Source organism: Perognathus longimembris, chromosome 13 (genome assembly GCF_023159225.1).
Source record: "Perognathus longimembris pacificus isolate PPM17 chromosome 13, ASM2315922v1, whole genome shotgun sequence".
Taxonomy (NCBI): domain Eukaryota; kingdom Metazoa; phylum Chordata; class Mammalia; order Rodentia; family Heteromyidae; genus Perognathus; species Perognathus longimembris.
The window spans coordinates 50,343,042-50,359,416 of record NC_063173.1 but is presented as its reverse complement, the minus strand read 5'-3'; the positions used below and the strand labels follow the sequence as shown (position 1 = coordinate 50,359,416).

General features: G+C 33.0%; 2 protein-coding genes across 2 annotated transcripts; both read left to right on the top strand.

Annotated features, from left to right (window-relative positions):
- Nucleotides 1-5,392: 5,392 nt before the first annotated feature.
- LOC125361861 (olfactory receptor 4C11-like) lies at nt 5,393-6,316 on the top strand. The gene has a single exon (XM_048360466.1). The coding sequence runs from the start codon at nt 5,393-5,395 to the stop codon at nt 6,314-6,316; it is 924 nt and encodes a 307-aa protein (XP_048216423.1).
- An 8,867-nt stretch (nt 6,317-15,183) lies between these two features.
- Nucleotides 15,184-16,110, top strand: LOC125362510 (olfactory receptor 4C11-like). Its single transcript, XM_048361341.1, has one exon. It carries the CDS (start codon nt 15,184-15,186, stop codon nt 16,108-16,110), a length of 927 nt encoding a protein of 308 aa, XP_048217298.1.
- Nucleotides 16,111-16,375: the final 265 nt, after the last annotated feature.

Here is a 16,375-nt window from a genome sequence, read left to right as displayed (position 1 = left end):
TTATTTATTTTTTGACAATCTGATTGCTATTACTGATTTATCATAGTGTACTTGTTCAGACTTAGCTTGAGGGTAAAGACATGACAAATAACTCTGATGCATACATTTAGCTCTTCCCTCTTTCAAATGGACATTTGAATGGGTATATGATTTTGGCAGCCTGCCAAGGGAGACATTGAGCACAAATTGCAGTGCTAGTAGAATAGCTGGCTGAGATTCCTTCAAGATATACCCTGATACAAATATAATTAAAGTAATAAATATGCTACTAAAAGCAATATAAAATATACAAAAGTTGGCCAAGTGAGAGTGGTAATACCTCTAATCCTAGCTACTCAGGAATCTGAGATCAGATTGACACCACCTCAGGGAAGCCCATAAATCTCTTATCTTCAATTAACTACCAAAAAGCCAGAAGTAGATCTGTGGCTCAAGTGATAAGATTGCTAGCCTTGAGAAAAAAAAACAAACAAAAAAAAAACAAGCATCCAGACCCTGAATTCAATCAACAGGTCCCTTTTCCCTACCAAAAAAAAGCCACATTAAAATTTTAAAATATTAACAACTACAAAGGGATTTCAATGATGATGAAATACATTATACCTAATTTATACTTTTATTCATAAAGGTAGATAATACTCATACACAATTGAAGCTAGGTTTCTATGAAATTAAAACAGGTGCAAAGTTTTGTGAATTATAGATAGTATAGCAAGTGTGATGTGGCATTTCATTGTGCATTTGAATCACAGTTTTCTGATTATGAGAGACAAAGTTTTTTAATCTCATAAAAACTGAACTTAAAGACACTAGGAGGTATGCAAGCAGCTCTAAATGAATTAATTGAACGATAATAGATGCTATGGAGAGATCAATTAGTACAAAGGTTGAGAAAGACTAAATGAATGAGGGCTGGGCAAGGAGAGAGGGGTAAAGGTGAAGGTGGGAAGGGGAAAGATTGCCATGAAGAATGCATTACATATACCACAAAATTAAGAAATAACTGTAAGGGAAGGCTGGGTTTAAGGGGGTAACACAGACCAAGATACATGGTATTCATATACTCTTTTATTAAAAGACAGTTCCTTCTACCACTACTTAATGATAATTACAAAATATATAAAGAAAAAATTTGCAATCAAAACTGATAGTGTTAAAGAAGGTTCATGGTACATATCTCATGGCTTTGTAATGTGGCTCAACTTCTAAGAAAGATGATGTTGACTGCTTCAACAGTGCAATATATAATCATCATATAAAAGAGAATATCCTTTCTAAACATGCACTCAAAATATATGAAGAATTTATATATGAGCAAGCATTTCAGCCTTCATGGCTATTCCAAAGAAACATTCATCAACACATGAATCTATAAATCAACTGCATGACATGAACTACCTGGAATATCGTTCAGTGTCAAAATGTAGGAAGTGGCAACACGCTGGTGAACCTACATGCTGAGAAGTTCAGCTTACTTTCAGTTTTCAAAGTCACAGACTACTGCTGCAGAGTGATGGCTTTCTTTTTTTAAAATTACTGATAACTGTATAGTCTTTGATATGCATACACACACATTGACATATTGACAAATGTGTGTTATAAGATTACTGTACTTTTTGTTTCCTTTACTACTGTGTTGTTATTTGGATATTTACATTCTTCATATATTTGGCCATCATATTTTATATTGAACCACATTTACATTAAATAAACATTCCACTGTCGGTGTGCTGTGTGAATTCTTTCACTCACTTCCTTTGTACCTCAAAGAACATTCTTCTTGTACATTCTCAACCTAGATCTACTGGGAAATAAACATTGTTAACATGATCATTTTATTAAAGTGATATTAGAAACCACAGTGTGAATGCTAATTTTTTATTTAGTCTAGACAAGAAGGGCATTTATTATCCTAAATGACACTTTTAATTGAAATAGTACCCCACTTTTATGTAAAATAGAACACAAATTACAGATTAAGCACTTACTCTCATCTGGTTCCTGTTTCTCAATTGGGAGGGAAGAGACACTTAAGGGAATGAGTGTCTCAAATGCCTATGTTTTACATCATCCTTGCTAAATACATCACCTGGGAATAAAAAAGGGAGAAAATTCAAGTTAAAATCCTGTGCACAAAGTGGTTTGAGAAAATATTGAATGACTTTGCAAACAAGTGAAAACATAACTTTCTCAGGGAAATCCAAGAGATCCTAATTTCCGAATAACTTGACATTAATTGGAAGCAATTTTGAAATTTTAGAAACACTTTTAAAGTTCTCTTGTAAGTAGCTCCCGAGTTATTTATGAAGAAAGGAAGGAGACCGAACACCACAAGACTCCCACCATTTCTTACACAAACTGGTAAGATTTCTCTTAATGTGGGCATATCTCATTTGCAGAACAGTAATAGCACAGCCAATTGCTATAGTATATGAGGCATGTGTGGACAAATAGGGACTGTCCTAAAACGGTTTACAATCCAGATAGAAAAGATGACAATCAAGACATGCATGATATTTCCAAATGCTAATGACACTGCAAGGTAAGCACTGTGAAATATTTTATTTAAATACAGTTACATTATTTTAAAGTTAAATAGAAATGTTACCACTCTGAAATTGTCTAGAAATTGCTCTTCTGCAATGGTGGTGTTGCCATGAACATAAAAGGATGCAGACATCCCTCTTCCTCAGTGCTAACTAGAGCCACAATACCATGGAACATTTAATCTGAATAAATCTGCAACTCAATGCTGTCATGTTGCCTATGTCAATAACATGTTCCTAAAGAACGTGTCATTATTTTTACCTGCTTGTATCTACCTGTTCATAGTAATATGTGCGTATGAATACATGTAGATACTGGAACTGATTATTTTTCAGTTATTCATAAAATTTAAAGTTTTATTTACATTTGTATGCTGAAAGAATTTATTCTGGGACTATTCAATAAAGCCTCTGTACCTGTAGTTTCTGTTGGTGTGGTGCATTCTGTATTCAAAGATCATTGAGTTCTACCAATTGATCTACAGTATATCACCATCTTATTCAATACTCTGGATCTGAAATAATGGCATAACAGTACTGGCATAGTGCTGTCTACACAGAAGGGAGTTGGAACAGCTCAGTAATATGAGAATGTGAGTCCCAGTCTTCTCAGGTAACACATTTTAAATCTCTCTTTTTAATTTAGTGCAACACACCCAAATGTTGACAAATTGAATTATTTTAAGAAAAATTGATCTTTCATACAGAAATCCAAGATGGTAGAATAACCTTTCAGTTACTACAAATATTTTCATTTATAAATAACTTTCAAAGGGAATTAATATATAAAATTATTATATACCACACAATTCATTTTTACAGAAAATGTCATCCTGATGTTAAAATACTGAAATTTGATTTTCAATATCTAATCTATTTAGAGATAATTGCATGTAATATTTTCATCACACTTGCACATGAGCATTTTTGAAAATATAACATACTTTTCTATTTTATTTTATTTTTTACTCTGATGGAAGTTGAACTTCCTTACTGTCTTTGGCTACCATTGAAAGGGCCACAGCTATGGATTTAGTGCCTCTCATGGCCATATCAATGTGAAGTTCAGTCTCTGAACCCCTGTCTAAGGAAGTTTCATACTGCTTCTTTTACAATCACTCCCATACAGACTGCAGGCACCTGAGCACCCATCGCAGCATGGGTAACACATTCTCTCACATTCCTCGGTGACTTTGCTTAAAGACATTTACTAGAAAAATTGTGCACAAATATCAAAAGTACAAATCTTAGAAAAATTCAAAATTGATTTGTATATAACTATAAAGGAAACTAAGTATATTTACTATATGCTTGATCTTTTCAATGAGGAGATGCACACCACTGAAAATCAATTATTTGCTCATCTTTCTGGAAATATTTGGCTTGTCTGTGAAATATATTTGTATTTAAAAAAACAATGCTTTCATCTCCAGTGTATTTTCCAAATGTATCCTGAAACTGTGACAGTGTATATATATTTATTTATACATAAATCTAATATATAAATATATAATGCATAATGTATATTTACTGTGTATTAATATCTTTAATAAATAAAAACCCATTTGTTAAATACCAATTTAATATTTAAATAAAATGTTAAAATGAACATCATTTATAATATTTATATTCAATATAAATATATTAATTATATGCTACAATTATATTAATAAATTTTTGGTGTGAAATATATTTTTGTATTTGATATGTATATGAATATTTTAATAAATATAATTTTATTCATTTACATTTATATGTATTATTTATATACATATATTTATTATTTTGTTTATTAATAAATCCTATTAGATATTTTAATGTGTCTGCTAATTAGTACATAAATATTTATTAAATGTAGTCATAAATATATTTAATATAAGTAATAAATTATATGTAAAATACATGAAAATATGTAAAATTTGAATAAATATATTGTGTGATAAATAAACATTTTATGGACTAAACAAAAGAAGTTAATATCAATTACCTTTCTATATATCTCTTCAAATGATTTCTAAACAGATATTTACAAATATACAGGATGAGAGGCTGAAAGTGTCACTTGTGACTGAATAAATATTGTTATCTAAGTTCCTGATGCTTCACTTTAAATATTTTGTATGAAGATTTTTTCCATTTTATGTTGCTTCTTCTCCACTTTTCTTTTATGTTGTCATCATAGTCTGTTAGTTTGTATGAAAATTTGTTGAAAAATAGAGAACTAATAAAATGGAGAGGCAAAAATCAAAGCATATAAATTTAGCTAATCTAGCAATTTACCTGAATTCTGGACTGGACAGACTAGGTTGTTCTTTATTTCTAAAAAGAATATTGACTTTTACTCACTCTGTGTCTGTGTATGTGGGAGTGCACATCTAGATTTTTTTAAGACTATTAATCTTTGCTGATTAAGCACTTACAATGCAGTATACAAAGTATGCATCTTGTTTCTTGTTTATATGCTTGGCAACTGTTCAGATTATGTCAAAGCCTATAAAATATATAGAATATTTCTCGGTGTATTCTTCATGCTAACTTATTCTTAACAATAGAGCCTTGCTTTAAATAACAAGATTTATTACCTCTGAGGAAATCACCTAAATTAATATTGCCTTTCTATAATAACTGTTTGCTCTTTCATTATCTATATGTGCAAAAGGCAAATTGTATTACTTGATATTAAATGGATGAATTTGGAAAAATAAAAGTCTTATTCAGCTTCTGGAAAGTTAATTTCATGACAAAGAACATAGACTCAATTGCCAAAATTCAGTAATTTTATATTCTTCCTTCATTCTTTTGCATATTTTTTTCCAAGCTGTGATTACACTACATCAAGAGAAACGATGCCTAATAACAGCACTGTAACTATATTTGTATTGTTGGGGTTGACACAGGATCCCCAAAAACAAAAGCTGGTGTTTTTCATCTTCTTAATTTTCTATGGAGGCACAATCGTAGGGAATTCGCTCATCATGTTGACCATCAAGTTCAGCCGGACACTTGGCAGCCCCATGTACTTCTTCCTGTTTTATTTGTCTCTTGTGGATTTCTGTTTCTCCACGTCCATAGCTCCCAGACTCCTTGTGGATTCCCTCTCTGCAAAGAAAACCATTTCCTACAATGAGTGCATGACCCAAGTCTTTGCACTGCATCTATTTGGTTGCATGGAGATCTTTATCCTCATCGTCATGGCTGCTGATCGCTATGTGGCCATCTGTAAGCCCTTGCGTTACCCAATCATCATGAGAAGGCAGGTGTGCATAATCTTGACTGTGTTTTCCTGGATCGGATCCTTCATACATGCCACTGCCCAGATTGTCTTGCTGATAAGATTGCCCTTCTGTGGTCCCAATTTAATTGACCATTATTGCTGTGATTTGCAGCCCTTGTTGAAACTTGCTTGCACGGACACTTATGTGGTCAACCTGTTGTTGGTGTCAAATAGTGGAGTCATTTGTTCAACCAGTTTCTTGATTTTGATAATCTCATATTTTGTTATCTTATATTCCCTACGAAATCACAGTACAGAAGGGAGGAAGAAAGCTCTCTCCACTTGCTCGTCTCACATCCTTGTAGTTATACTAATGTTTGTTCCTTGTATATTCATGTATACTCGTCCTCCAACCACATACCCAGAAGACAAGATGGTGACAGTATTTTATACCATTGGAACACCCTTTCTCAACCCACTGATTTACACACTGAGGAATACAGAAGTGAAGAATGCCATGAGAAACTTATGGAATGTTAAAATGATTTCAAAGTGAGAATATCACATGTGATTCTCTCTATATATTTTGATGTGACACAGAAAGTTTCTGAGTGCTTAAAATTTCATGAAGAGGCAATATTAATTCAGAAACGTTTATCGCAATAGTATTTCCTCCTTTGAAACTTTCTGAACTATGAAATTTCAAAGGTGCAATCTTGCCTACATTATTCCTTTCTAATTTAATGTAATATGATTTTCTCTTCCTTACTTTGTGCTTTTGGCCTTTAAAATAGTAGTTTCCCTACATTGTGTCTTTTTCCTGAGAGCTTATTTTTGGTTGCTACCTACATTAGATATCAAAGCTTATTCAACACATCTCATTCAAAGAAGAGCACTGTCCTTGAAGTCATATTTGTTCAAAACTGTAAGTTCCCTTAAATATGATGTAGTTCTCTCTATTTATTACTTTATATAACATATTTCCAATAAATTAACTTCTCCTGATCATTTCTACCAGAAAATACTGAATCTGTGTATTAAAACTGCATGATTCTTTCTGGGAGAAGCATAAAATTTCATTGTGTATATACACACAACATTATCTTGATCCATTCATCTGCTGATGGGCATCTGGGTTGGTTCCAAATCTCAGTTATTGAAAATAATACTGCAATGAACATGGTTGTGCTAGTAGCTTTATTATGGCCTAGTTTGTGGTCATTTGAGTAAATGCCCAGGAGTGGAATTGTTGGGTTATAGGAGTGCTTTATGTTTTGAGGAACTGCCTGCCATACTGCTTTCCAGAGTGAGATAACCAGTTTGTATTCTCACCAACTATGTAGAAGCATTCCCTTTTGGCCATAAACCACTCCCCCTTGACCCCCCTTCTCCCTGGTCTAGCATCTGTTATTATTAGTTTTCATGATAATGGCCATTGTAAGTGGGGTGAGATGGAATCCATTTTTTTATTTGCATCTCTTTTATGGCCAGAGTTGGTGAACATTTCTTCCTGTTTTTATTGGTTATTCCTATTTCTCTCTCAGACAAGTCTTTCTTTAAATCTTTACCATCTATAAGGAAATGGAAACACTTGGAGAAATTATATGGAATGAAGAAAGTCAGACCCAAAGAAACATAGCCTGCATGGTTTCTCTCATTATTAATAACTATAATATTTTTAGTATATTTTTAGCAGATCACAATAACTCAATAGCTAAGTGTATATGACCATATAAAATGATGCTTATCAAAATGAACTCCAAGAAATAGAAACAATATTTTTTATTGAACTGTTTGCAGTTACTTATTTTTCTCTCTCTTTTTTCCTTTGGTTTATTCTTTGTGTCATTGTTTTAGATTTGTGTATACTTTGTCCTGTATTGAATCTTATCTGAGTTGGGGAGGGGAAGGGGAATCACAACAATGGTGGGACAAAGGGTGAACCAATGCAACAATGGTGCTCACTAGACACTATGTTGAAAATTAACTTTACAACTTTACAAATATAACTAACCCCTCTGTATATCTCTTATACAATATTTTTAACTGCATGATTTATTTTTATGATTAGTTTGATTTTAATAGATTTGTAATTCTGGAATTTCTTTTGTGAAAGTATTCAAATTTAGTGAAAAGTGATCATTGCTATCAATTTAAGATAGATGTGGTATATTTTAATATATGGTTACACTCTCTTCCAATATTTAGCTGTTTATACAATGAGCACATTCAACATACAATGAGAACAAAACCCTGACCATTAGGAAGAAGCTTAGGAAAGGTGCTACACAGCTAAATTTAAATCTAGTATCCATCTTTTTTTTCCCCTGAGACCATAGAGAAAAAACAAAGAAAATTTTTGCAAGTCAAATTTTTGTATTTGGCCAGGTGTCAGTGGTAATGCCTACACTCCTAACTACTCAAGGGCCTGGGATCTGAGCATCACTATTCATTTCCAGCCTAGTCAGGGAAGCCCATGAGACACTTATCTTCAATTAACTGTCAAAAAAGCCAGAAGGAGAGCTGTGACTCAAGTGGTAGAGTACTAGCCTTGAGGGAAACAAAAGGAGCTCAGGAATAAGCACTAAGGTGCTGAGTTAAAGCACCAGGTCCCCTCTCCCAACAAACAAACATTAAAATTATAAAATATTAATATATTATAATAGGTGGGGTGTCTATTTAAATCCTGTCAGAAAAGGTTGAAGACAAAAGTATTTTTTAAAATAACAGATACAAGAGGATCCTAATGGCAATGAAGTGTATTACATAAAACTGAAACTTTTATCCAAAGAAGTAGATAATACACAACCACAATTTAAGTTAAATTTCTATGAAATTATGACAGGTTGTCTTTAGGTATAAAGGTTTTGAGAATTGTACATAGTACAGCAGATATGATGTGACATTTCACTGTGAATTTGAATGACAGTTTTCTGATTATGAGTGACAAGTTTTTTCAATCACATAGAAACTTAGTGACACTAGGACGTATGCAAGCAGCTTCAAATTAATTAAATGAATTTTTATAGATATGGTGACCTCAAATAGTACAAAGATTGAGAAAGACTAAATCACTGTTCAACCAAATACTGAGGGCTGGACAAAGAGAGAGGGGTAGAGATAAAGGTGGGGAGGGGAAAGATTGCCATGAAGAATGCATTGCATATACCACAAAATTAAGAAATAACTGTAAGGGAAGGCTAGGTCTAAGGGGGTGACACAGACCAAGATGCATTGTATTCATATGCTCTTGTATTAGAAGACACTTCGTTCTGCAACTACTTAAAGATAATTATAAAATAAATAAAGAAAAATATTTGCAAATCAAAACTAAGAGTGTTAAAGAAGGTTCATGGTACATATCCCATGGCTTTGTAAAATGGCTCAACTTCTAAGAAAGACAGTGTTGCCTGCTTCCACAAAGTAATATATGATCATCATATAAAAGAGAATATCCTGTTCTAAACATGCACTCAAAATGTATGAAGAAATTATATATGAGCACGTATTTCAGCCCTCATGGCTATTGAAATCAAACATTCATCCACACATGAATTTATAAACCAACTGTATGAAATGAACTTCCTGGAATATCACTCAGTGTCAAAACTCAGGAAATGGTGACATGCTGGTGAAGCTTGAGGCCATGAAGTGACAGACAGGGAAAACACACATGCTGAGAGTTCAGCTTATCTGAGGCAGCCTGAATATTCAAAGTCATAGACAATGCTGTGAATTATGGTTATCAGAACTGGAATGAGGTGCAGTAATAGGTTATCTAATGTAAAAAAGAGTTTCAGGGGCTGAGAATATGACCTAGTGGCAAGCGAGCTTTGCCTCATATACATGAAGCCCTGGATTCTATTCCCAAGCACCACATATATAGAAAATGGCCAGAAGTGGCACTGTGGCTCAAGTGGCAGAGTGCTAGCCTTGAGCAAAAGGAAGCCAGAGACAGCACTCAGGCCCTGATTTCAAGACCCAGGACTGGCAAAAAAGAGTTTCAGACTTTGAAAATGAAGGATTTCTGTAGATGGACAAGGATAATTACAGTAAAACGATGTGAATTATATGACATGCAATGTGCTATACACATAAATATGGTAAGTATAGTAAATTATATTCTTATAAATGGGATTATGATTTAAATTCACCAGAAATAGTAATAACAGATGATAGGATAATACTTTCTAGGATACCATGTTTTAGTAAGTGTACATATGCCAATATTTAGATAAAAATGATTTATACTAATTAAAACTTTGCATATCCAGTAGACTAAATCAAATCCTGTACATAATGCTGCATTTATTTTCATCATTTACATTTCATTTTCAAATAGATCTATGTTTTCAGGAACTTTTTGTAAAGATTCCAAAGAGTTCCTCTACACTCACAATTAGTTTCCCAAATTATCATCTCAAATTAGTACGATGCATTTGTCAAAATGGTTACTGACTGTGATTTGTGGTTTGCTCACATATTTTAAACTCATTTCCTAATTCTCTCCATAGCCCTATGAAGGACAGCACAATGATTCATTCATCCCATTTTCTTTGGCATATCTACAGTGACAGTTGCTTGATATTTTCCCATTTTTGAATGACTTGGGGAGCTCTCAGAAGCTTAAGTTAGAGACTTCTCTGAAATATTCAGTTGTGCTTTAAAAAATATTTTTCTCAAGATTAGCATAAAACTGTGAAATTTCAAAGAACTGAAGTGTTCTTTTTTTAAATTAAATTTTATTGATAAGGTGATGCACAGAGAGGGTATAGTTACATAATAAAGTAGTGAGTACATTTCTTGTCATATTTGTTACACCCTCCTTGATTTTTCTTTCCCTTCCCCAGTTCAGATAAGCATATATACAATATCCAGTGTACCAGAATCATATACAGTGACCACAGGGGGTACGTCAAAGGAAATTCATGTAGTACGTTAAACGTAATGACAACAGTAAAATCCTCCTGTTTCTATCTCTTGGAGTTCATTTTGCTTAGCCTCATCTTATATAATCATATGTATGTAGTTGTTGAGCTACTGTGCTCCTGGTAGGTCTATCCTAGACTTTTTTATGTTTATTTAGTAATTGTTTGGTTTTAGAGACATGATGTAAAGTCGCTGACCAAAATATGTAGAAATACCATTTGAAAAGAAGTTTGTTATTTTACAGACATGATATCTACTGTTCTCTCCTCCCCCTCCAACAACCACGTATCAGGGAGACCATGTGCCTTTGTCCTCTGTGCTCTAGGCTTGTCTCACTCAACATTATTCGTTCAAGAAAAGTGTCATTTTCATCCTGCCGTGTCAATAGGCATGTGTCCGCTTCATATCCTCATCCTTGCTGGAATCATTGATCTCTTGATTACATTTCCTTTGTGCAATTAACTTAGCCCATCCTGTCAGACTGTTCCAATCACACTGAAAATAAGAGAGATACCCTTTAAGTCTTTGAGTGTATATCCATAAAAATAACTTTGAAGTTTATTCCCACTAAGTGTTTCATTTTTCTCCCCTAGTTATTCATTTTTATCAAATTATTGATGACTGTACAGTCTTTGGTACCCATACACATATTGATGTATTGACGTGAGTGTGTTATAAAATGACAATACTTTGAGTTCAATTTACTGCTATGTTGTTATTGTGATGCTTACATTCCTTATATCCACTAAAGTCTTTCAAATGGCCTATGTCTGTAGTGAATAAACTCATCATTGTGTGTATGCTGTGTGAATTCTGTCACTCACTTCCTTTGTACCACATGGGACATTCTCACATACATTCATATGTTGTGCATTCTCAGCCTATACCTACTGGGAAATAAACATTTCTTCCAACATCATTTTATTAACTGTTGGTATTAGAACAAAGTTGTGAGTGGCACATTGTTTTTATTTATTCTAGACAAAAATGGCATTTATTATTCTAAGCAACACGTTTAATAGAAGTAATAGTCCACGTTTTGCATAATAGAAGACAAATTCAGCTTAAGTACCTTACCTCATCTGGGTCCTGTTTCTTGATTAGAACGGAGGAGACCCTTTAGGGAATGAGTTTCCCAAATGCCTATGTGTCACGTCATTCTTGTTAAATATATAATCAGGGAAAAAAGAAAGGAAAAAATGCAAGTTAAAATTCTGTGCAAGGAATGGTATTAGAAAATATTGAAGAATAACTCAGAAACCAAATGAAAACATAAATTTCTAGGGAACTCCCAATTTCAGAATAATCAGACATTAATGAGAAGCACTTTTAAAATTCTTGTTGGAGTAAGTGGCTCTGGAGTTATTTATGAAGAAAGAAAGGAGACAGAACACATGAATCTTCCTCCATTTCTTACCAAAGCTGGTAAAATATCTATTGATGATACCATGTCTCATGCTTGCTGAATAGTAATAGCACAGCCAATTCCTACAGTATATTAGGCATGTGTGGAAAAATAGAGACTTTCCTAAAATGATTTACACTCCAGAAAGAGAAGATGATAATCAAGACATGCATGGTATTTCCTAATGCTAACGACATTACAAGGTAAGCATTGTTAGATATTTTATTTAAGCACAGTTAGATCATAAAGTTAATTAAATAAAGATGCCACAACTCTGAAAATTGTCCAAGAATTGCTCTTCAGCAATGGTGATGTTGCCATGAATATAACAGGATGCAGACATCCCTCTTCTTCAATGCCAGCTAAAGCCACAATACCAGGATCAGGATTAATCTGAATCTATCTGTAATCTCTTAATGCTGTCATGTTGCCTTATGTCAATAACTAGTAAAAATAATGACTTGTTGTCAGTATTTTTACCTGTTTATATTTACTTGTTCATTGTAATATACATACAGGTAGATACGTGAACAGATTTTTTTTCTGTTCCTTATTCATGGAACCCAAAATAATTGTTTACATTTGTATGCTGAAATAAAGCCAGTGTACCTGTAGCTCCTTTAATCTGGTGAGTTCTGTATTAAAAGATCAATGAGTTATGCCACTTAATCTACAGTGTATTCACCATCATTTTCAAGCCTCAGGATCTGAAATAATGGCCCAACAGTGTCAGGATACTGCCTGTCTACACAGATGAAAATTGGGACTGCTCAGTGATACGACAATGTGAGTTCCAGTCTTCTATGGTAAGACCTTTTACAACTTCATGTTTTTTAATTTAGTGTAACACATTTTCAAATGTTGACAAATTGAATCATTTTAAGGGAAATTAACTTTCCATACACAAATCTAAGATTACAGAATGCCTCCTCAGATAATACAAGCACTAAGCATTTATAAATAGCTTTCAAAAGGAATCAATGTATAAAATTATATGAGTATGTAAGTATATGGCATACACTTCATTTTAGTAAAAATTTCATCATATATAGTATCAAAATTTGAGTTTCAATTTCTAACATATTCAGAGATAATTGCACACTGCATACTGCATATGCAACACACCACTGCATATGAACATTTTCAAGAATACACTATGGTTTTATTTTATTATTTTTATTTGTTTACTGTGATCAAAGTTGAACTTCCTTCCTGTCATTTGCTTCACTGGAAGGGCTGCAGAAATGGTGTTAGTGCCTCTCATGGCTACATCTATGAGAAATTCAATCTCTGAACAGATGTCTTCAGGAAGTTTTGTCTTTTACAATCACTCCCTTAGAGTCTGCAGGCACCTGAGCAACTATCAGAACATGAGTAACTGACATTCTGTCACATTCATTAGTCACTTTGTTTAAAGACATGTACTAGGAAAATTATGCTATAAATATCAAAGGAGCAGAACTTATACAACTCCAATACTAATGTAAATGTAACTGAATATAAAACCAAGCAAATCAGTACATGATTGAGCTTTTTAACAAGGTGGTGGATACCTTTGAAAATCAATTATTTGCTCATCTTTATGATAACATTTGAGTTGTCTGTGAAATATATTTATATTTTGAGAAATAATACTTTTATCTGCAGTGTGTCTATTGTAAAAATTTGTATGTATTTATTTTTATGTAACATATTGTAAAAGAATATATAAATATACATTGTATTACATATAATGTAATGTGTATTAACTTATGTATGAATACCTTTAAAAACATTTCTAAATACATATATTTAATAAAATCATAATATTGAACATTATAGAAATATTTCAATTAAATAAGCATAAATATAAGTATTAATATAAAAATTAGTAAATATTTCTTTTAAAATGCATTGTGTTAAATATAAATATTCATATGATTATTTTCATAAATTTTATTTATTTACATTTATATGTCTTAATATTTATGCAACTATATTTACTATGTTTATTAATAAATGTTAGTAATTATGTTAATTACATGACTGTATTTATTAATTAATACATGAATGCTAACGAAGAATATTTATAAATATATTTAAGGTAAATAAAATATATTCACTTAAATGTGTAAAAATATGAATATCTAATAAGTATAATTTGCAGTAAATAAAATATTTTAGAGATTAAACTATTCAAGTTAACATCAATTCTCTTTATACTTCTCTTTCTTCACTTGACATCTAAGAGCAGATATTTATAAATATACACAGTGAGAATTAGACTGAAATTGCCAGTTCTGACTGAAGATAAAGACATTATTTTTTAAGCCCTTGGTATTTCATTGTGGATCATTCATATGAAGATCTTTTCTGGTTTAAGTCATTTGTTTTCCAGTTCACTTCAGTGTTGTCATCACTGCCTACTTGATTTTCATGGACTTTTCTGGAGAATACAGAGCTAATACAATGGAAAGGCAAACTTAAATGATATAAATTTAGCCAATGTACGAGTTTACCTGAATTCTGGACTGTACTGACTAGGTTGTTCTTCATTTCTGAAATGAAGATATTCACTATTTTCATCACAATCTCTGCCACTTTTGCTAATTCTGTGTGTCTGAGAGTGAACACCTAGATTTTATTGAGGACAGTAATCTAATGGGTAATCAATTGCATTGTAGTATTCAATGTATGCACCTCATTTCTTGCTTATACCAATTGCCATGTCTGCAAATAATGTCAAAGCATAGTATACTATGCAAAAGATTTCTCAGTCTATTCATCGTGTTATTCTATTACTCAAAATAGATCCTTACTTAAAAGTAACAATATTTGTTGCCTCCTAAGAAATCACCTAAAATAATACTGTATTTAAAGAACTGTTTGCTCTTTCATTACCTTTATGTGCAACAACCAAATTGTACTGTGTGATATTAAATGGATGAATTTAGAAAAATTACAACAGTCACATTAACCTGCTTGAAAGCTAGTTTCATAAAAGAAAACATAGACTCAGTTGCGAGTATTCAGTGGTCTTTTTATATTCTTCCTTTGCTCCTTTGCAGATTTTTTTTTCAAGCTGTGATTTCCCCAAATCAACTTAAACAATGTCTAATAACAGCAGTATGACGATATTTATACTGTTAGGGCTGACACAGGATCCCCGAGAACAAAAGCTGGTGTTTTTCATCTTCTTAATTTTCTATGGAGGCACCGTTGTGGGGAATTCGCTTATCATGGTGACCATCAAGTTCAGCCGGACACTTGGCAGCCCCATGTACTTCTTCCTGTTTTATTTGTCCCTTATTGATTTCTGTTTTTCCACGTCCATAGCACCCAGACTCCTTGCAAATTCCCTCTTTGCAAAGAAAACCATTTCCTACAATGAGTGCATGACCCAAGTCTTTGCACTGCATTTATTTGGTTGTATGGAGATCTTTATCCTCATCTTTATGGCTGCTGATCGCTATGTGGCCATCTGTAAGCCCTTGCGCTACCCAACCATCATGAGAAGCCAGGTGTGCATCATCTTGATTGTGTTTGCCTGGATAGGGTCTTTCATACATGCTGCTTCTCAGATTGTCTTGCTTGTAAGATTGCCTTTCTGTGGACCCAATTTAATTGACCATTATTGCTGTGATGTGCAGCCCTTGTTGAAACTTGCTTGTGTGGACACTTACGTAGTCAACCTGATGATCGTGTCTAACAGTGGGGCACTTTGTTCATGCAGTTTCTTGATTTTGATGATCTCATACCTTGTCATCTTGTATTCACTGCGAAACCACAGTGCAGAAGGGAGGAAGAAAGCTCTCTCCACTTGCTCTTCTCACATTCTTGTAGTTACAATATCCTTTGTTCCTTGTATATTCATGTATACACGTCCCCCTACCACATACCCGGTGGACAAGATGGTAACAGTGTTTTATACCATTGCAACACCCTTTCTCAACCCACTGATTTACACACTGAGGAATGTAGAAGTAAAAAATGCCATGAGAAAGTTGTGGAATGTTAAAACCATGACTGAATGCTGATATCAAACATGACTGCCTTATTCCACATACCCAACTGCTAAAAAGAAAGATATGTGTATGATCACGCTTGTTCAAAGTTGAGTATCCTTAAATATAATGTGATTCTCTCCACTTAATTCTTTATATAACATATTTCCAATAAATTGGAAAGATTTCTTCTGATCATTTACACTAGAGAAAACTAAATCAGTTTATCAAGACTTCATGATTTGTTTATTGTTATTGTAAAGGTGATGTGCAGAGGGGTTAGTTACAGTTACATAAG